This window comes from Zophobas morio, unplaced genomic scaffold (genome assembly GCF_036711695.1).
Source record: "Zophobas morio isolate AGI-343-1 ecotype UQ-CSIRO unplaced genomic scaffold, CSIRO_AGI_Zmor_V1 ptg000024l, whole genome shotgun sequence".
NCBI lineage: Eukaryota > Metazoa > Arthropoda > Insecta > Coleoptera > Tenebrionidae > Zophobas > Zophobas morio.
In genome coordinates this window covers 17581019-17604734 of record NW_026972129.1, presented here as the reverse complement: position 1 = coordinate 17604734, position 23716 = coordinate 17581019, and the positions used below count along the sequence as shown (strand labels likewise).

At 31.4% G+C, this 23716-nt stretch overlaps 2 protein-coding genes across 11 annotated transcripts in view; one reads left to right on the top strand and one right to left on the bottom strand.

Moving 5' to 3' along the window:
* The window catches only part of Glut1 (Glucose transporter 1), a 337838-nt gene that overhangs the window by 260435 nt on the left and 53687 nt on the right, over positions 1-23716 (top strand). For 9 of the 10 annotated variants that reach the window (XM_064064022.1, XM_064064028.1, XM_064064026.1 and 6 more), the window contains one exon: positions 352-576. In XM_064064022.1, the coding sequence (XP_063920092.1) occupies positions 352-576 (225 nt within the window). The remainder of the gene's footprint in view (positions 1-351; positions 577-23716) is intronic. The other variant, XM_064064019.1, reaches the window with a different exon arrangement.
* LOC135135117 (adult-specific cuticular protein ACP-20-like) lies at positions 8203-11339 on the bottom strand. Its single transcript, XM_064064111.1, has 3 exons — positions 10718-11339; positions 10480-10665; positions 8203-8664 (listed from the first exon to the last, which is right to left on the bottom strand). Exons 1-3 carry the CDS (start codon positions 10928-10930, stop codon positions 8458-8460), a joined length of 606 nt encoding a protein of 201 aa, XP_063920181.1. The 5' UTR covers positions 10931-11339; the 3' UTR covers positions 8203-8457.

Here is a 23716-nt window from a genome sequence, read left to right as displayed (position 1 = left end):
CCCATTATCCTTCGAACCGCGCTTCCTGCTTGCTTCCACATCTCACCCGCTTCTTTTGCCTCGCCCTGTCTGTGTGTGACGACTTTCCTGACATGGTGGAGGAGGGACGCTGTAAATACCTCGCCTGTAACCTACACCACTGCCACCGACCCGCACGCCGAGACTATATACACACTCGAGACACAATGCATGCGTACTACACCAGGAGGGACCCCTTCGGTCCTCCTGTGGGATCGAAAGCGTCCTTTCCTCTTGAGAGTAGTCGACACCACTTACCCATGGTATTATTATTTTCGCTATCGCGGTCACTCCTCCCTGTCGGGAAAGAACATCTTTACTACTGCCTGATAGGAGTTTTTTGGATACGTGCAGGAGATGATAGACTGGATGTCGTATCTGTCTGTGGTCTCTACGTTGGGATTCGTTGTGTTCTTCGCGGTTGGCCCCGGCTCGATACCCTGGATGATCACCGCCGAACTCTTCTCGCAAGGACCGAGGCCGGCTGCCATGTCAATTGCGGTTCTAGTCAACTGGATTGCCAACTTCCTGGTGGGCATCGGGTTCCAGAGTCTAAAAGTAAGTCACAATTTTTAAAGCGAAATATTTATTTTGTACGAGGTATATACAACGTATTCGATGGTCCAAGAGAATATTTCTGTTATATATGCGGAACTACTATTACCGTCTACAGTTCTACACATATTTAATAGCAGATCTGACACAAAAAATGTATTAAATCAGATTCGAAGGTTCCTAATTTATATTATAAACATGTCAATGACCTCAAGAACTCTTCAAATTATAAACCATACATTCAACAACTATCGCCCTCAAAAACCGTATAACTATAAATATGAAACATACTTCAGTACTGAAAAAAACTATCTACTTCCATTAATTATTTTTGATTATTTTCTCGTTTTGAAGATGTACCAACACCGCATTTTACCAGAAGAAGAAACAAAGACAACAATACAAAATTGTCATTTTGAAGTAAATGACGCAAAGTCAAAAAAGGCAAATTTTATTGTATTTCCAGTATTGCATTAATTGACCCCGTATGTAGTAGATGTACTGTCAGTCGCTAAATATTTTTATACGTTACTAGCACAAATATAGAAAAAGAACAGTTAAATAAGTCCATGAAGGCTAATAATAAAATTTTCTTTTCAAAAAGCATTTACCTTTTCAATCTATAATACTGATTTTTGTAAACTGTGGCACTGGCACGCTTATAATAAGTCATGTTACCAACACACCACAGATTTTATTTTAAATTTAAATTAAACAGTTTTATGTAAAACAAGATTTAAGTAAAAGATGTGAAGAGTGATAAAAGAAGTAGACAAATACATGATTCTAACATCCAAATGGGCACTGATTTGTTCCTTCTCTTTCGGAGTGTCTAACTATAATGGCCACCTCTAACCATCTCCATGGCAACGACAGCTCAAATGTCATAGTTACTATGACAGACAACATATTGACCACTTTGATTAGAGCACTCAGTGTGTAAACATCGTACATATTTGAATCTGCCTTTTACCTTCGTATATACAATCTTCTACAAGACATATACTTAGTGCCATAATAAAAATTCAAAAGAAGCTGCTCTCGTCTTTACTTTGTTATTTATTACTTGAATCAGGTGACTATTATTATAGTATTATTAGTAGTATTCAGAGACTTTAATACATAGACTGGCTGTGTCAGGAAAAACGTGAAGTTTTTCGACCGCCATATTGCTTATAACCGTAAGTGCGCGAAATTTGAATTTTCCGATCACAAAATGCAATTTAAAATGTTAAATAAAAAAGACAACAAATTGTAATTATTTATTTAGCATAATAATATCTATATGTATATGTAAATTCCTTTAAAAATATTAATGTCCTTGAAACAAAATTAATTTCGTGAATTTTTGTCTAGCGAGATAGCTTTTTCACGCTCAGTACTTAAGCGGCACTCATAACCTATTCCGAGAGTCAAATAATTTCTCAAAATTAATTTAAGCAATAAATTAAAATAAGAATTATTTACGTCCAACTAATCCATACTAAACAATGTTCATTTTGTAGAAAAAAAATGTATGGTCCTACTTTGCAAAGTTAAGGCAAACATTTTAGTTACCAAATCATTTTTAATAGCCATATTTACAAACAATCTCGTAAGTCACGACACACAACCACTTTTATTTCGAGGTCTAGAAACGTTCTGTGCTAGAAACTACTGCTGCTAACCACCACAACCTCACTTAATTTGACATAAAAGTTATAGCAATGGCGTCCATACTACCATGCGCCGTGGCTTCACCAAAATGCATTAGAAATGTTACTAACAGGCAGTCTATGTATTTAAAGTCTCTGGTAGTATTAGTATTATAATGACTGAAGCAACTTTTTGTGTTGGCAATTCTGAATTATTGGCATCTATGTTAATAGGTCAGTTCCCAGTTGTCAATTTTGACATAAGCACGCCTTAAATAACCGCTTTTTAATAAATGATTCGTTTTTTCTTTTCGTTTTAAAGCAGATTATTTTGTTTTACAACGGTATTTTCTTTTTTTTTGCGTTTTTTTGTTGTTATAAACATTTAACACTTTTAAATAAATAATTAGTTAAAATATACTTTTCTGCTTAAATTAGCATTTTTTTTTCACTAATATCTCTAAACAGGCCTAACAAACGCGTTGAATTGTTGAGATAATAAGGGGTCATAAATGTCATTGGACAATCAGGTATGTCATCATAAAATTAATTAATTACGTTATTCTATCTAGTGGGAATGGAAACTATTAGAATCTAGGATGTGAAAAAAATGACAAAACGCGTTAATCGTAAATTAAATTTTATTATTATACTATGTGCTATAAAATTTATCTCTTATTTCATGTACCTGACCAGACTGTATAATTTTCGAAAATAGTTGAAAAATGGGCGAAAATGTCAAAAGTGCCAAAATGAATTTTATCTTATCAAATACTAGCCCCGCCCACCCACCCTCTATTTTCTTGGAGGCTATGTCATTTGCAAAATCAGTCTAACAAGTACTAACCCCGCCCACCCGCCCTCTATTTTCTTGGAGACTATGTCATTTGCCAAAATCAGTCTTATCTTAGCAAGTACTAGCCCCGCCCACCCTTTCTCGTCTCATTCTAACGACTAATTTTATTTCTGTTCAGTATAACATCATTAATTTAATTCAGATTGGATAAAATTAATCACTGACAAGGAGACCGGGTGGGTGGGCGGGCTAATTATGTTATTCTGCCCAGTGGGAGTGGAAGCAAATAAAACCTAGGATGTGAAACAAATAAAAAAAGCACTAATCGTAATTTCTTTTTATTATATACCATTTGCTATAAAATTTATTTCTTATTTCATATATCTGCCCAGACTGGATAATTTTCGAAAATAGTTGAAAAAAGGCCGAAAATGTTAAAAGTGCCAAAATAAATCTTACCTTATCAAACACTAAGCCCCCACCTGTCCTCTATTTTCTTAGAGGGTATGGCATTTTGCCAAAATCAGTCTTGTCTTAGCAAGTACTAGCCCCGCCCACCCGCCCTCTATTTTCTTAAAGGCTATGTCATTTGCCAAAATCAGTCTTATCTTATCAAGTAAGCAAATCATATTTTAATTTTCAGAATTATTTTTTATTTTATTCTGGGTTATACATTTTTTTTTTTTTTCACTTTAACATCAGTAAACTTCTAAATGTTTTCATCGAAATTCCGAAATTTTTGAACTACTTTTTGATTTTTGGACAAAGTGAATCCTGGACTTTTCCGAAATCTAGAAACAAAAATCTTTTCACGTTAGTATAAGGTTCCCAACCTGCCAAAAAGTCAAAAACCTTAATGTTGACTCGGTACATATATGGGGAACACACCACACAATGAAAAGGAGTAGTTACCTCACAACCAGAATATTACGGAGATGCAGTGGTGGCACCGGCACCTCTCCTATACTTCTTTTCTTAGACGAAATTGATATCATCACTGGAATTTAGCAGCTAAAAATTTAAACGAGGTAGGCAGTCTATGATTTTTAGGTTTGTGGTTAGTGACATCTTTGCAACAAGTCGTGGATATCTATATGATCTAAATGATGTTGTGTTTAACTGGTTGCCTAGAACAGAGACTGTAAGATGTTTAGAAATATTTAGACAGGATTTTCTTCGTTCCTGAAGCAAAGTCAGTGGTGCGCGTATTCTTTTGTAAAAATTCATCTATAAATTAGATGCAGTATTTCTGAAAACTCTGTTTTACTAATATGTATTGACCAACGAGAAAAAAACGCCATAATTTTTAATGTCTTTGATTTTATTGCTAAAATTAAAAAAAAAAGGATATAGTTGTATGTTAATTAATTTGAGGACTAACAAAAGCATATAGTAGTTTACATTTTTTTATGATACCCAAAAAACTATAGTTTTATTAGATGGGCCAAATGATATGGGAAAAATAAATACAATGTTTGAAAAACATTCCGCGAATCTAATATTTTCCTGTCACAGAATGTGACAAACTGTGTTACTATATTGTTTCTGGGTAACACATAATAGCATGAAATCGCCACTAAAAATTAGAAAAGGTGCGTGATTTCTTAAATTTAGTAAATTAAAGATTGAGCGATACTTGAAATCGTAATAAAATTTGATGTAGAGTGATATATGGTTGATTGCACTGTTGCAGTCTCCACCCAGTCATAAACCAATATAAAAGTATTTACTCACAATATGTGTGCGTTTCCTGAGTATTAGATTAATTGAGTAATCAACTTCACCTAAAATTGTTAAATGTCGGTAAATATTTATATTTTTTCTTTGGGTTTTCGCCAGGCCTTTCAACTTATGTTTCTTGATATTTACTTATGTTGACATTTTTTTCCGTTAAAATATATTTATTTCAAGTGTAATAGTTTTGTTACTGAACGAGTCTACAGTAAACTGACCTGATTTTAAGTAAAAAAATAAAAAATAAAAAAAATCTAAATCTGAAGCCAACTTCAGTGCCAACTTCAATCACATCCGAAACGTAAGCGAAGGAAATAATGTAATAACGTCATACTGACAAAAATAGCCTGTTTCATCTTTTCCCGACATTCCACAGTTGGTAGAAAGTGTTAGTTTCTAATTTTCCTTTAACCGTATTTTCGAATTATTAAACACATGTTTTTAAATATCCTGCTCCCAGATGCAATTTTTATTTATTAGATTTGTTTATACCGGGTATTTAAAAAAGTAATAAACAAAGCTATTTATTTATTATTTTTTATAATTAATATTGTTATATATACATATCAGAATTAATATATTATTATTTTTTATTTGGATGACCTATAAAATCTTCTCTCAGAAATTAGCAAGAGTTGTTTAGCGAAAAATACGTGAATTGTTATTATTTGCTCAGACTGATTACAAAAATATATTTACAAATATCATTTCCCGTCTGCAACGTTACATAATATTTTATTCCAGAAAATAAAATTTATCGCTAATATTAACTTATAATGAAACGTTTTATTAGGTCATAAAAGTTACATTCAACCTATGTGTTATTAAAAATGTGAGACCACTAGTCATACCATGAGGTGTACCATCTCAATTGAAGGTTCGAGCTTCTTGAAAGTCACTCTTGATCTTTTTTACTTCGTAAGTATTGGGCGACTGCTTTCTTTCTGTCTATATGTCTGTTTATCTGCCATCTGTTCCCTCAAAATTTTTCATAGTAATAAGATATTCCTGTACTTGTGGGTTATGAAGCCAACTTCAGGTTTTCCCCGAAACATCATATAAGTGGAGCTCCCACAATAATATTCGTCAATTCGTTGCTTACTGTGTGCGACTTTGTTACACGAAGATAACACACGTTCGATTGTCGCATTTTTTTTCTTACACTTTTACTGATATTATCTATATTTTTTATTGATCAAATCGTGAACGGTACACCCCATTGTTTAATTATTAGTATTACATTGCACGTGTCGGAATTGACATACGTGTCCTTGGTGAAATGTTGATAGGAACATTTTCAAATAGGAAAACCACTAGAAACACAGGCGCTTTATCAATTCCTTAGTACTTTAGGAGCAATTGAGGAGTGAAAATTTTATTTCAACATGTTTCACAATTCTGTTGTAAATTATTATTAGTTTATATATAAAAAAAACCATCGTCGAAACTTAGCCCTATATTTAGTGTATTATTTTTATTATCCTAAATTAATATTTTTCATTATTATATGTTTCAAATTTACTGAATTTATTAATATAGAAGTGAAAAAAACAGAATCTTATTTATAACATATTTTACATATTTTTTCATTTTTATTTCTAATAAAACTTTGTTCTGATTGCGACTTATTTAATCAATTAATATCAGATTATAGGGTTTACTTTTAAAATTATGTAGGTTGTGCAAATAGCAATCTATCGGATGTGAAGTAATGTAGAAAATTGTGTAAACATTTTAAATGAAAAATATCCAAAAGTATAATTTGTACAAAATAAATATCAGATTTTTTATAAGCGTTAACTAGTATAAAACACAAGTGTAAAATACGTAAAAAACATTATTTTTAATAAATGAAGTAGTTTTTAACAATTACTTGTTAATTTGATGTTTAATAATAATTTGCCATACACCAACTGATTTTTAATTTTTTCCGATATACATAATTACACACCTAAAGATAGATCACGCTGCCCATAAAAAATATTCATAACAATTTTTTTAATGTTAGATCAAAGTACATAAAATTTATTAATTTTCGTAAAACATCGCTTTTAATTTTAAATTTCAAATTCATTGATTTGACTGATTAAAATAGACAAATTAAGAGTAAATGTAACTTACCATTTTGATCAAACACATTTTCCAAATTATGGCTTATTATACGAGAGCATTTCTTTTTTAGTTGTCATAATGAACTTAATTAAAAAAAGATACAAAAAAAATACTACATATGTACATATTTGTATTTTACAAATTTTTATTAGAGCATATTCTTAAATTATCACTACATGAATTTCAAAAACTTACAAAGTTTAATTAATTTAATAATTAAAATTCTCATCTCACCTTATGTTTAGGTTTACAAAAAAAAAAAACTAATAATAAGTGTACATAAAAATTAATATATTGCGACTTGCATATTAAATATGAAACATTCACTACATAAACTACAATATAATCAGGTGGGAAGTCCCGGACACATTTTTACATTGGCAGTACATTTCATTACATTAGAACAAAAAATAATAATACATGCAGGTACACTGCATATAATCTTATTTCTTATGAGCTACCTGAAAATTCGGTGACTTGTTTTCCTGACGGATCCACATTTGTTCGAGCGCCAGGATCCACATACATCCTTTTTGTTCTCTTAGAAATGTTGGGCGCATTTTCTGAGTTGTCAGAAGTAGGCGTCTCAGATGGTATTACTTCGTTGATTGAAATTTTAGTATCACTCATGTTATTTAACTGTAAACACTTTGCAATAGATAGATGAGTTACTCGTCTGTATGTCGCCAAGTACCTTTAAAAAATTCTCACGCTGCCTAATATTTATAACCGAAGATAATATATCATTTTAAAAATAAAGTCCTAATCCTACACAGACTTTGCAGGAATCAATCATTATTAAAGATAAATAGATATTCGCAAGAATGACACTATTAGGTATTTCCCATGCAAAGCAGATTTGTTGTCTTTTTGTGTTGTTATGCAATTTCAAACATCCGTGTGGACGTTTTACGCTTCATTAAACCGAAAGTGTAATAATGAGATGTTAATGTATAAACATACGACATAAACAACGGAAGTCTATTTCTATGTAATCGCGGTGTACGAGTAACACCCACAAGGTAGTTATAAAGTAGTGCACTTAACGAAGCGTACTTAATGAGAAATTAAATAACGAAGTGTCTACAAATTGACTGCTCGCATTCCGAGAATTTTTTAAGAAATTCATCAAAGCACAAGTTACATAAATAATGCAATTTGCTAGAAACGGGCATTCGTTTTATTTTAAACATCGTGCATTTCACTTTTCATTCATTTCCTAATAATAATTAGAGTTTGGAGCACTTCTAGGGCATTTCTCGTTACGCTCTTCAGTCACGTCTTTTAGTCTTGAAATAAAACCATTAATGTATACAAATATCAACATATTTTATTTCTTATAAGCATTAGAAAGGTACAAGGTATATACAACAATACTGATAAGTATCTTATAATAATTTACAAAATAACAATATGAAAAGATGACGATGTTACCATGAACACAGAGTAGTATCTATTTTTATACAAGACAAATTTCGCAAAAATCTTGTAAACCTATACATGTCGTGTGGTATGGCAAAATGATGAATGAGATTTATTATGGGCGAATTCAACAACTGCATTTCAATAACAATGTCTAAAACTAGAATAAATATTTTGTCTATTTGTCTAATATCCGGGTTTGACGTTTTTGACCACTGCGTTGAACCCACTGTGTTTGTCAGCCGTATACTGGACGATCCGTTTTGAACCATCGGGTTCCACAACGGTGTATTCACCTTTAACTTTGTCGCCGTCTCTAGTCTCCCATTGACTCTTGATATCATGGGTGTGCAAATCGTGGACGGCGTAATCGTAATGGTATTTGGGATGAGCCTGCAACGACATTCGTTATCCAGCACTTTTACTTATCTTAATGCAGAAAATTCTGCCCATTTAGTAAAACAGGAAATAAAAGGTGAAAGCGGAGGAAGATGCTGAGAATAAAATTATTCGGTTTGTAAGAACACAATTGTGATTATTCTTTTAATATTTTCAACGTTTCTTGCGCTATTAAGTTTTTAATTGAGGTGTGTGGCACAATTAATTTGAGGTTTTTGGCTTTTTATTCAGTTTTCTATTCAAATAATTGTATTGTTTTCTTGATAATGTTTCGCAACTGTTACACTTTCTAGCAACAGTGTGACATGTATGTTTAAGCGATGGAATTGATGCGTTTCATTGCATTCAAATTAGGGAGAATCGTGCATTCTAAAAATGCGGATAAAAGCAAAAAAAAAGTTTTTTAATTTTTTTCATTTATTGTAATAAAATTTATGAAAAAAAACGAAACAAGGCCGTTGACTAAATAAGTTGCTTTGAAAAGAAAATTTTGAAAAATCTTCATTTGGTCTTATAACATTTTATAAAATTCTGTTTGCCACCATTTTCACTTTTTTGGTTTGATTATTTTGGTTGTAAAATAAGAATACATTTAATAATGAAGTACTACTATTAGTCATATATATTTTTATATATTTAGATGTACACGACTTTTAGGAATAGATAAACACAAACATATCAATAAACAAATAAAGTTATAACATCCGATTCTGAAAAATCTGATTTTGTAGTATACAAAAAATGTCGTTTGTATTTCCTACAATAAAGTTATAAACGCTCTGATAAACTCTGATACGAAAATATTAAAATTTTGTATATTTCTGAACTCATTAAAACTTTATCCTTGTATTTTACATCTTGTATGAATGTTTAAAGTACTCTTGAGAAAAATTAAAAATTATCGCCTTTTACATCTTCTACAAGCCTTAAAAGTAGAAAACTAATTTCGGTTATAGTTTGCCACACTTGTCAAATATTTGTGTAATTATCATTAATAACCGTTAATGGAATATCTAATTAAAGTTATTAAACATACTTTGTGATTATCGTAAATTATTAATTTTATATTTATATTCTGATCACATAATCTTTCGTTTGTTCACAATTTACTTTTTATCTCATCAAGAATTCGGGCTTCTTGAACTTCAGACGCTTTTAATGTACTCTGATTTTAATCCAAAATTATTTTAGTTTTCCTTATCTTCTATAATCCTATAAAATACTCAGTTAAACAACATGACAGCATAAAATTTGAAGAATTTGTAAAAAAAATTAAAAAAACTGAAAAAGTTTCCGAAAAATTAAAATGTTTGTCTGTCCACCTTGGGTGTGCTTTCGTACTTCCTTCTAGTGTTGCATGCATTTAAATACAAGTTTTGAATTATAACTAGTGTGGTTCTATTTTTATTGAAAACGTTTATTATGATTATTCTAGTTTATTCAAAAATATAAGAAGAGGTAAAGAAAGTGCATATAACATGATATGCAAAAATTAATTCTGCAAGGAATGTAACAAAATGCATTTAATTATAAAATCGCTGCATTCTAAAAAAAATAGTTTCAATGAATTCTTAAGCGTGAAATGGTTCGACGGAAAATGAGAATCTTATTACATTGTGATATTAAAATACCTGACTTGTTCAGGATTCAATGACAGTAGATTTTTTGTATACATATAGTTAGTAAAAAATTAACTTTCACTATATTCGGTTACAGTTTAAAAAATCGTTTTTAGCAAAATAAAAAATATAAAATAGTATCCGTCTCTAACTCCCTTATTATTTATAATTTGATCGATTTTCCACTTACATAATAATCCACAAATTCCTCATGATGCCCTCCTCCAATATCGTGCCCGACTTCATTGCCTTCGTATCCGCCCAAAGCCAAACCACCTTCATATCCACCATGTCCTCCGTAGGCAGACTCCTCCAATTGACCATATCCACCGCCTCCAGTGGCGTTCACTACCACGAAGATTGCAGCGGCACTGACCTGAAGAATTTTTTTATATTCACACGATATCACACATCGCTACTCTACTTACAATGTAGAACAGCATCGTTATAGTGTTGTTAGAGGATGATGGTCGAAAGGACTGAACTAAACTGAATCGTCCTGGAAAAGAGTGAGACTTTATAGTTGGTGGTGGTCGTGAAAGGTACGTGAAGATTTTAACCACCGCTCGGATTTTACCTACCACCAAAGTGTGAGGAAACCGGCGCTTTCCCTTGATCTTGGTACGGTGTGCTTGCGCCATTTTTACCAGAGCATTGACAATAAAGAGGCAGTCACACTGTGGCAGTAAATTTCTTAATTTAGCCGAATGGAGATTATTCAAATTTTGTTCACTCAGGCAGGACTAATTTATTTGTTTATCTGATGGATCTCGGGAAATTTTTAGTGTAAAAGAAAGATTAAAATTTAATTATTGCCGTCAATCGGTTCGTAGAATATAATTGTTGTTTGTGAGGTTGTTTCTAGTTGATGTGGTTTATGGTGGTAATTGGCAGAACTGATAGTCGGATTTCGATACGCACTTGGGAGATTTTAATTATCCCATAAAAGATGTTTAATTCTTGGATTGACTTCAGTGAGAACCAGCCTTACGCATACCTTTATATGTATATAACGTTAATAAATTTCTGTATTTTTTAAAATTTTGTAAAAAAAAATCCATCTGCAGACCAAAACATACATCTACAATGATCACACCAATAACCTTATATTTTGAAAACATGCTTTAGAATTATTATGCAAATATTAAAATTGTAACCAAAATCTGCGTATTCATCTCATACGAAAAATTCATTGGTCACCTCAAAATATTTTGGAGTAAATCGCACTTTACGTGTTATATAACAATTCATTTTTATTTTTAAGCTTACACTTACGAATAAATAAAGAAAAATTGCATAACAGACTTTTTCCACATTTTGGTAACACTGATTTAGAAATGACAGAATATGAATTCAATTTTAATAAATTATTCATTCAATCCATCAAGAGAAATTAATTCTTCACTAAAATTATTTTATTTCTATTTTTTAGAACCACATGCAAAGTATATCTAAAAAATATATAAACACAATTATGATTAGTATTTTATTATCATATGCAACATATAAATAGATAATATATATTCCTACCAAAAATTTGATGACGTCATCTGAGAAATTATTAAAAATGCTTTTAAAAAATTCACTCTGACCTACATCTGGTTCTTGTTATCTTTTAGAGACGAGTAAATTTTCAAGTTGTAAAGGATTTTTTAAAGGCTGAACAGCAACGATTTTTCCAAAAATATATATGCAATTTCAGAAAATTTATTATCAAGCTGTCTTATATTATCCTAAATTGGAAATACTGCTTACAGTAGTCATTCTAGTGACTTCGCTGCAGGGCTTTTCTGAGAAACACTTTAATTAAAAAACTTTTGAGGATTATTATTTATATAAGTACCTCATATTAATTTTAACCATTGTGTTAACCTCAGAAAGGTGAAATTTGATTGTAAGTGCCTGACGTAAATTACACGATTTTTTATCTTATCACTGGAAAATCCAAACACTACAAATTTATCGTAATTACAAATGACTGACACAACTAAATAACTGACAGAGAACTTTAAACCTTGGATTTATGGGTTGTAATAAACTAATAACAACTATCAACAAATTGTATATTTACCTAACAAAATGTTGCTAGGACCTATTAAGTTATTCCCACCACATTAATATTGTTATTAAATATGACTACCTGTCTTGTAACACCTCATTTGAACATCTTTAATTAGTGATCTATAAGTCTAATTATTTTTTACTTCCCGAGCGTTAGCTAAGGAAGTAATTATTGTAATCGAATCCATAGGGCGACTGGCTTCATTCATGTTTCCTGGACGTTTCATGACCCCTAGAGTACGCAAAAATAGATCTTCCGCTTCCGTCTATCTGTCGTCAGTCTGTCTATGTCGATTAGACAGTTTATCTCCGAAAACTACCAAACAGATTGTCAAATTTTAGTTGTGTGTAGGAAATACCGTATAGACGGTAAAACGCTAACCACAATTGGGCTAGACATCCCGATGAACAAAGAGATGACATTATGTCCAAAATTTACAATAGTAAATCTTATTTAGAGTTTTTAAAATTATATACTTCTTATTTTTACCTCGACGTACTTTTTTTATTGTCCTTTTGCCTAAAATTTTACTAACATGTACGTTCAGAATAGATTAAGATATAGAAATTATGCAGACGCTGTTGTTTGTGGTTACAGTTATTTTGTATTTAATTAAGAAAAACATAATTTTCACTTATGAAAAACAATTATTAAACACAATATTGTATAACATATTTTTGAACAAAGTCACAGAGAAGTGTGAAACATCCTGTACATTTTCATTCGAAAGTGTAAGACCTATATTTTACGACTAACGCTGTGGACTATGCAATCCTGAAGTGAACATTTGTCTCAATAACAACATGTTCAAGTCCACTTTTATGAGGTTCTGTTTGATTACACAGACTAGTTTACAGATGCTACATACGAGAAATTCTAGCTTAATGGTCATGATCACACTTTTATTATTAGTAGTCTATTTGCCGTGAATGATCCGATTCATTATAAATTAATTTCTCCAAATAATTTTAGTAAATATGTCGTCAACATGCACGCTTGTCCATGTGTTATGTATTCATTAGCCAGTTACGCGCTCAAGTGTAAAACAAAAATAACTAAGGAAGTTTTAATCTCTCTTGGCTCGGTGAGCATTCGTGTTATTGATTAACCAAATAAAATCAACAAAATTCATTGTATTGTATTTTTTATTTCGTTATATAGCACATCGTTACATGTTGTTTTTGAAACGTTCTTACTTAACGAACGACAAAGAAAATTATGTAAATATTATAATCCAGAATTTTCTCTTTTAATTAAATAGAATAGTTGTGTGTGCTAATCAGAGGACTTCAAAGCATGTGCCGAAAAAAACTGTTTTCGTACAATTATATTATACGATAAGATTTATCTGGGAAGACAACCGGATTCCACTGAACCTGTACATTACTTGCTTCACTTTCCCAACTCTTCATAAAATTATGTATCAGACTCAAAAAAATGAATCTTGAGAAAAAAATTTCAAAAATGCAGTAAAGTGCAAAGGAAAGTTTAGGAATGATAAATTGCTCGAGGTTATGTAAGATTTTATGAACTGTGTCAAACTTAATTCGATCAATTATTAGTACTTTAACTATCGCCAATGTAGCGGCCTCATGCGTCGCTTCCTCCACACTAAAAAAAATTCACATTGCTTGAAAGTGGAATTTTTATCTTTCATTCCTACGAGATCTACTTTATAGATAACATAATATGTCACCGCTTACGGACTTTACGCTCTGCTACATTCGCAATTATTTTTAAGTTAAGTTATTAACAATTAAATTTTGTAACAGTTTAAACACACACGGTCGTTTACTTTCTTCCATAAGACATTAGCATATCGAATACGTTTTTAATTTTCATTGTACGTACCCAACAGGAATCGTTTTGACATGCATACTGAACTGCCGTAATTAGGAATCGTGTTTACTTTCATTCACGATTTTTACGAAGAAAAGCGAGCAACAATTAAAAGTCCATCGTGATTCTAGACGCGCAACAACGATAACACTCTTCATTAATTAATTTTATTTAATAAATTAACATTGTTGTAGGTTCATACATACATTAGTTATAATAGGCACATCAAATATGTACAAATTTAGTTGAATTCTTCTTCTTCCTGTCCATCTAAGCCCACGTTATTTCTGTCAGGCACGTCCACAAACATTCTACATTCGAAGGGTGCTGCTGGTTTGTCCGAACTTTTTTCACCTTCCTCAGGATTTTCTTTTTCCTGTTCGTTAGGGGTTTCTTCCGTAGACTCAGTGGTTTCATTTTCTTGGGGACATTCCTCAGGTTCGGCCATGATAGCTGATAAGTACGTGTTTTGCTACCGACTGCACTCGAATTTATGTTCACAAATACTTGTTGTTATCAAAACAACACAATTTGAAGTTCAGTTAATCTTGAAGCAACACGTGAAACTAAATTTCAGTTTGGTGTGGTTAATGTATTATACATAGTCGTCTCTAAATGAATTTATAATGTGTCAAAAGGTGATAAAAATCTAAATACACAAGTTTAAGAACTGGACAAATATTTTGCATTCCACGTCACCTTGTTTGACGGTGCTCTACAATAGCGTGTACCAATATAATTAACTTAATACAATGGTTAACAACTAAATTATCTGTGTACATAAAATATTACCAAAAATATTACAGGTACCGTCAAATTGCGCAGTCATGTTAAACAAAATTATCCATTTTCTGTCATCGTCAGTCTACTAATTTAGATGGATTAAAATGTGAGTCAATTTTATTCGCCAATAAATGGTTAAGTCATAAGGATAGATGTCTAAATTTATGTTTTTTTTTACGTTTGATTCCTAGATATAGCTTAATAATTTATTTCTTTACACGTCTTCTACATTTTGACTGGATACCAATAGTAGAATATACGGTTTTACTGATGCTTCAGTAAAATACTTTTATTTTCTTAAAAACGGCGAATCTAATTCTCCCGGAAAGTCAAAAATACGGTAGTATTATGACTGGTATTCCTTACACATGTCAAAATTGACACATTTCTTCTCAGTTCCAAATAGTAGTTCAAAATACAGGGTGTTTTTTTTTAAACTTTCAAATATCTCGAAAAATAAGCCCTCTAAAAAAAATATCCAGATTCAAAATTTAATAATTTAATTGACGCTGTAATAAACGAATTTTTTTTTTATTTCTCCTATTACCTTCTTGCATACAATTCTGTAGTAAAAAATACCACATTTTCATTGTAAATAATCAAAAATGAGTCGCCACATTATTGAAAGCAACTTGAATGGTGAAATGTACCGAGACATTTTGGAAAATGAACTGCCAGCATTACTAAAAAACTTGAGGTTAGAAGTGCGACACAACATGTGGTTTCAACATGCTGGTTGTCCAGCACACTAGTCGATGGTAGGACGTGAAGTACTTGATCCTGATTTCAATAGTCACTGGATCGGTAGAGCTGGTCCGGTAAATTGGCCTGACAGATTACCAAATCTTAGTTCGCCAGATTTCATTTTGACAACGAATTTCGAGTATTTACATAAAACGTGGTATTTTTTATTGCCAACGTGTTGCCGAATCGTATGCATAAGTTCGCAGTAGAACAAATCGGAAAAATTTGAATTTCATCCATTCAGCGCCATCTATCACGAATTGAAAAAAATGTTTCAGGCAAATCATACGTACTTTTAGCCACAAACTCCGAATCTGCAATTAAAAATAGCAGTTCCCATTTAAGGTTTAGAAGTTAACCCCTGCCCCACCTACAAGGAGAAGGGGAAGGGGCTAATTTTAGCACTAATGTATTTCTCCCGCGGCTTGATTTTTTTTCTGGACATTTTTTCGCAGAGTGTTTATTTTCCGAGATATTTGGAAGTTTCGGGTTAAAAAAAATCACCTTGTGTATATTTTTAATAGATACTAAGAGAGTAATAAAGAGAAAAAGCGAGTCCTGTCTAAAACGTGAACTGACATGTTAACATTGCTACCAATAATGCAAACTTGTCAACATAAAAATTTGCTTCAATCATTAATAGCCACCCGGTAATTTAACGTATTTTTGTCATTTGGACTTAAAAGGCGTTCTCACGCTCTATATTCTCCTTTCCTGTTTCCTTTCCTCCTTTCTCTCTATCTCTTAAATTTTTGAGAAGATTTTCCTTCACATATAATTTATGAAACTGTATTCAGTTTTTACTCTAGAGATTCACATTTTTTTTTAATCAAAATCGTATAACAATATTTTGCATTTTAACTTTGAAACTGCAAATTCGAATGCTTTGAAATGTTTCGAACATTTTAAGGTTATCGTAAGCATGCTAAATCGTTGATAAAAAATTTTGTGTATATGTTCCTTTAAAAACTGATGACAACATTTTACAATTTTTGCCTAAAATTAAATTTGATAGAATTAGACATCCAGATTTTTGGGGAAAATTTCAAAATTGTATTTAACATGTATTTGACTTTGAAATTGCAAAAACCGAATGCTGTGAAATCTTGCAAATATCTCAGATTATTGGCAGTATGGCAAATCGTTAATCAAAATTTGTCCGTCACCTTAGAATTTTGCCGAATAAGTGTTTTTCAAATTTATGAGTGTTTTTGTGAAAAGAACTAAGTGTGGTTAGGGTTAATTAATCAGTCCTCTCTTCTGCATTGAGAAGACAAAATCAAATTTCATTTCATGTTAACCGCTGATGCTTGTATTTGAACGTGCTAATAGTCTAAGTATAAACATAAACGAAGTCGAAGTTAAGCATGCACTGAGAAATTGAGAATTTCTACATTTTTTTCAGGTTTTCAATATAATTCATCTTGTCCACCTTGTGCGGAAGCGGAGTGTTAATTACTCCACTAGTTTTTAATTTATAGAGGTTATTACAAAATATTTTAAAGAAGCCAGATTTGTTCGACTACATTTCAAGGGTAAAGGAATTTCTGCTGAAATAATTTTCGCGAATATTTTTTTAAGAATATGAAACCTTCTCGGGGGTCCCAACTGTCTTTTTTAAGAATCCAAAACCTTTTCGGAGGCCCAATTGCCTTTTTTTTTTAAAGGCGAGACCTTCTTTTTACTTCCCGAGCGTAAGCAAAGGAAGTATTGTAATCGAGTCCGTCGGCCGACTCTCTATTTTTACGTTTTCTCGATCTTTCATGACCCCTAGAAGACGAAGAAATAGGTCTCCCATTTCCGTCTGTCTGTCCGTCTGTCCGTCTGTCCGTCTGTCCGTCCGTCTGTCCGTCCGTCCGTCTCTCCGTCTGTTGTCCCGGATTTTTATTAGACAGATAATCTCCGAAAGTACTCGACCGATTGTTGTGAAATTTTGTACTTATATTAAGAATATCATGTAGATGGTAAAACGCTAATCAAAATTTGTCTAATCATCCCCACCACTAATGCGATGACGTCACTTCAAAATTGTACGTAGTAAATGGGTTTTCAATTGTATAAAATAACATAGTCCTACACATGTAGTTTACAACTCTGAATCGACTTTTCACCCGAAACGTCCAGATTTTTGGAAAAAAAATCAAAATTATAAAACAACATTTTGAAATTTAATTTTTAATCTGCTAACCAGAATGCTTTGAAATGTTGCAGATGTTTTAAGGCTATAAAGAGCATCATAAATCTTTAGTCAAAAAATATTTGCTTATCCCCTCCAAAAACTTGATGACGTCAGCTCAAAAGTTTGTGGAATAAATCATATCTAAAATGTACAAAATATGATGAGTCTGTACTTGTGATCTATCACTCCATTCATATTTTTTGGATTTGCATATACAGAGTGACTCAAAAAAATTAATGAATGCGTAAATATATTTTATTGATTTAATCAGGAACTACAAAACGGAATGCTCTGACATCTTGCAGATCTTTTAAGGTTATAAAGAGCATAATAAATGTTTAGTCAAAATATATTTGCTTATCCCCTCCAAAAACTTGATGACGTCAGCTCGAAAATTTGCCGAATAAATCATATCTAAAATGTACAAAATATGATCAGCCTGTACTTGTGATCTATCACTCCATTCATATTTTTTGGATTTGCATATACAGGGTGATTCAAGAAAATAAATGAAAGCGTAAATTTATTTTACTGATTTACTCAGGAACTACAAAACCTAATGCTTCGAAATCTTGAAGATATTTTAAAATTATCATAAGCATGGTAAATTTTTGATCAAAACGTATTTGGTCGTCCCCCCTAAAAAATTTATGATGTCACCACAAAATTTTGCTGAAAAAATCCTATCTAAAATGTACAAAATATGGTGAGTCTCTTCTTGTGATTTATCATTCCATTCAAATTTTTTCGATTTGCATATGCAGGGTGACTCAAAAAAATTAATGAAGGCGTGAATTTATTTTATCGATTTAATCAGGAATTAGAAAACCGAATGCTTTGAAATCTTGGGAATATTTTAAAGTTATTATAAGCATGGTAAACTTTTGTTCAAAATGTATTTGTTCATCCCTCCTAAAAAAATTGATGACGTCACCCTTAAATTTTGCTGAATAATAATCCTATCTAAAATGCAAAAAATATGATGAGTTTGTACTTGTGATTTATCATTCCATTCATATGTTTTAGATTTTCTTAAGAGGTGGTTCAAAAAAATTAATGAAGTCAATTTATTTTATTGATTAAATTAAAGGCAACACTTATTATTAGTATTACACCCCAACCAACCCAATTTGGTAGACACAAAATTTGTTAAAGGAAAAACTCGGTTGAAACATAAGGGTAGCACGCTTATTTACATCGACTTTAACATTACAGACCTGCATTTGTTTTATGCGTTCACTTGGTTCCGCGAATGTGAAATAGACATGTTTATAATCAACCAATTGTGAATTTCACCGTCAAGAATTAAAATAAAACCCAATGTTTTATATAATAAGCGGAAGTCGAAGCAATAAAACCGATGGTCGTTTTGTTTACAGTTTCTCTGTTTGACTCTCACGTATGCTGTTACGCCTGTCATCTTAAATTAAGAATGTTTATACATACACGATTTTCAGTTGCCTCTGATACGTATACGTGAGTAAATTGTTTCGTTATTTTATTGATTATTACAAATCAATATTCAAAACGACCCAATTCATTTTCCCGAAAATTTGGGAATACAATAATTTTATTCTTAGTATTACACTACATCTATCCCAACTGATATACGTGTCCTTGCAAAAATGTTGATGACGTCATCGCAATTTTTTTTTTAATTCCCACTACAAAAATGTAATGAGAAAAAAAACACAATAGGCATGCAGTCGTCAAGTTACCGACAGCGAGGGAAGTACTGTCTAAACTCTTTAGACCAATTTTTTTCTCTTACATTGTGACCAGTAGTTTCTACATTGCTTTTAATCCTTTTATAATTTTGCAAAGAAGCAGGATTTGTTGAGTTGTACTTCAGGGACGAAGGAGGTTCTATCCAAACAAATTTCTACCAATTTTTTTCTTTAAAAATAATAATCATTCTCTCCATTAAGTAAGTAATTAATCCTAATTTATCAGCTTATATGTTAAAAATATTTATATCATTTTAATTTATAACTTACAGTTTTTTTTAATACATTATTATTAAGACCCACCACTGACCCGGAAATGACCGGCATTCAGGCAAGACTTATTATTATTGCCTCGTGAATGAATAGTAAATTATTTCTGAATTTGGACATATGTACATGTAAAAATTTCAGAAACTTTTTTTTTGTTTTTAAAACGTAACCTCCTTAAAAACGTTTAACGATTTTTAAATTTTGATGCTCGAATATGTTTATCCACAATTTTTGCCTCATTTTTAACAGTTTATATATTTGCTATTTTTGGTCTACACAGTTTATTATGCTGCTTTAAAAATAAATTCAGAACAGTGAATTTCAAATATCCGGTTCCTGGGTTGTTAAGCTTGTAATCTGCATCGTTGCTATCCTGTGCATGCCACATGTTACTACACACATGTCAGATCCGTGAAAGTCAAAATACCCATAGTTGAAGTTGCGATTTTAAAAAATAACAATATAACATGGACATTAAGAAAGAGGGTGCATCTAACGACATCTCATAGCATCTAGAATATATAAAAGTAGGTCGCCCGTTTCCATCTGCCACTTGGCCGCCATATTGCGAAATTTTCGGTGAACTGGATGGTCCACACTAAACAAAATTTGTATGTTTATTGCCTCGAAAAATTTAAGATTATATCTCAAAATTTTTCCAAGTAAATATCGCTTGAAATTTGCATTGTGACATGTTCCTTTGTGGTTTAATAATGCATCTATATTTTTATTATTACCTCTGACTAATGATAATAAAAAAATTATAAGTGGTAACACCGACAATATTCATTATGTAAGCACTCTTTTACAGCTTCTTAGTGATTTAGCGGTAAGCGTATCCGCCTGTGACGTTGCAGACTGTTGTTAGATTCCTCGCCCACGTTTTTGCTTTTAATGTTAATTAAAATTGAATTTCAATTATCACTATCATTATTATGCTGCTTCTAATGGGCTTCACACTAAACGTAATGCAGCTTTATTCCGGAAATACATTAATTCTAAGCGAAAATGTAAGCTGGAGATACCTAAACACAAAACTCAGTAAGAGCATAGATAATAATGTTCCAGATATTTGCAATTTATTAAATTTGTGTAGACGCCATTGTTTTCAGCTTGACGGGGTAATCTTAATTTAGCGCATTGCAAACCCACATTTTTTTTTTAATTACAGAGATATATTTTTTTAAGAATTTTGATGCCTAAGTAAATGACGTTTACAATGATTAGAACACTTATATGTGCTATGTTAGTTTTAGCTGTAAATAATATAAATTATATATACGATGAGATATGTAGAATTGCTATATATTGTCATAGAAACAGGTACGCAAACACAATTATATTACTACTGTTAATTTTTAACGTCATAAATCTGGACTTCTGCAATAAATATTTCTTTGTTCCCTGTCGAAAATTGTTAAATTTTTACTTTCCGAACATAAGTATCACTGTCATATTTTCTCAATGTGTCATGACCCCTACAGTACGCAAAAATAGGTCTCCTGTTTCCATCTCTGTTTATTTGTCTGTCTGTCTGTTCGCCGTCTGTGTCGATTTTTTAGACAAATAATCTCCAAAACTACCGGACCGATTGTTGTCAAATTTGATGTGATAACGTTACCTCGAGATTGAACATAGTAAATGGGTTTTAAATTTTACTCCCAAACGTGTAGTTTATGAATCACTTATTTCTGCCGTATTTGGAATCCGTATCATATAATTTATAAAAATATAATAAAAACTGCACAGAAGACAATGACAGATTATATGTTACACAAATTAAACATTGAAATATTTGAAAATTTCACGCCATATTAATTTAACACGATGATTATCATGTTCGAGAAGATAAGAAAATACTGTCTAAATCATTGAGACATTTTTTTATTAAATTTGTTAAATTGAACATCCATTAAAAACCATCATTTTAAAAATAAGCACATCATAACATTATTCTGTTTTAGAAATTAGTGGAAATTTTAAGATTTCTTAAAAAAATACTGAAATAAATTGCTAACCGAATATTATATTTAGTGTATGGTTGAATATTTAAGTTAAAAAAATATAAATAAAATTATGAATAGTTCCCGCTGTAATTTAAACATAATGTTTAAATTTGTGTTCTTTAGTGACATTCAAATTGAAGTTGATGTATTTAATTAATGTGCTTTGAAAGTGAAAATCTAATTCTGCGTTTACAAATTGGATGTTTTCCTAATTTACGTCATTTGCGTACGCTATTTAAAACACATTAAATTTCATTTTGGAATAATACGTGCGGATAACTGAATAAATGTTTAGTTTTCGTTCAAAATATAATTTAAATGCAAACCAAATTCCAAGACTAAATTAAGATTATTATTTAAAAATATAACAAAACAGTTTGGGAAATCCTTTTTTATTAACTATTTCTTTTTAGACAAAGATAAATAATTTATACAAAAAATATGATACATACATGGCTTAAAACACTTCACATCACAAATTATAATTTTACTGAAACTCTATTTCCGTTCTTCCGTCTAAACCGACTTCCCCTCTTTCAGGAACATCGATGAACATCCTGCATTCTAAAGTTGGTACGGGTTTGTCTGAACCCTGCTCATTATTTATTGGGTTCTCCTTTTCTGGTTCAAAACATAGCTCTATATCTTTAGCTTCAGCTTGTTCGTTTTCTTTAGAAGACTGTTCAGGTTCGGCCATGGTAGCTTTCTCACTACCGCATCTGCGTCACATCACAGCTTTAAATGTACAGTGGGTTAAACTTAAAATAGCAGATAAAATAAACTAAATTTTTTTGAGAGCAAAGTGTGCATAGTAACGCAATACAACCGCCGGAGGTTGTATGTAACATACGCAGTTCTGAAAATGCATCATCGTTCATTTAAATGAATAAAAAAGTATTAGACCTATTTTTATTATTTAGACTTAAATGGTGATGTTTTTGCCATTTGTTCAATTAGTTCTTCCTATCATCCTCATCCTTTATACTTTTATCATCAATATTGAATAAAATAGAGGACCCTTAATACATTACGTACGTAATCATAACCATGTGCAAACTACAGTTATTATCAACAATTTGTAAATAGAAGATAATAGAATTTAACAACAAGAAAAATGATTCCAGTGATTTATCATTATAAACAGAAAACTCCGGTGCGCAAATAGATAAAAACGGTGCAAACAAATACAAAATAAGTAAATAAAATTTTAAATATTTAATAGCACACATAAATAAGTGATCGGTAGCAAATAATGTAAGTACATTAAGTAGCAGGAACAGCATAGACGAAATTTATGTTTAATACTCTTGTTTTTAACAAGACGGCAAAAGTCAGTAGGTACTTTAGTAGACCAATCCTTTATAGACACTGCTGGTGTATTGTCAATGAAAACACAATTTGCTTTCCTTGGATAAAATTTTATTTATATTACATATCGACGACGTATAAATAGCCTACCAGTGTTGTTACTTGTAAGACCAAAGTATATTTGACTAACCATAAACTGCAAATAACATGTTCACTGCATATGAAAATAAAAATTTGATATTTGTTTTACTTACAATATTTAAGATTTATTTAAACTCTCGCACTTCTTTACCATCTACTGCCACATTCGTTCTGGTGGGAACGTCAAATGCTTGCTTTTTTACTCGAATATATTCTTCATCCGGCTTCTTTGTTTGTTGTACCTGCCCATTATTACTTGTTTCGGAATTCTGATTACTATCAGTTTGAGAATCTTGATTGCTGCCGTCGCACATCACCATTGTTTCGTCGCACCAGTCGTCAAAAATAAATCAACAATGAGCACCGAA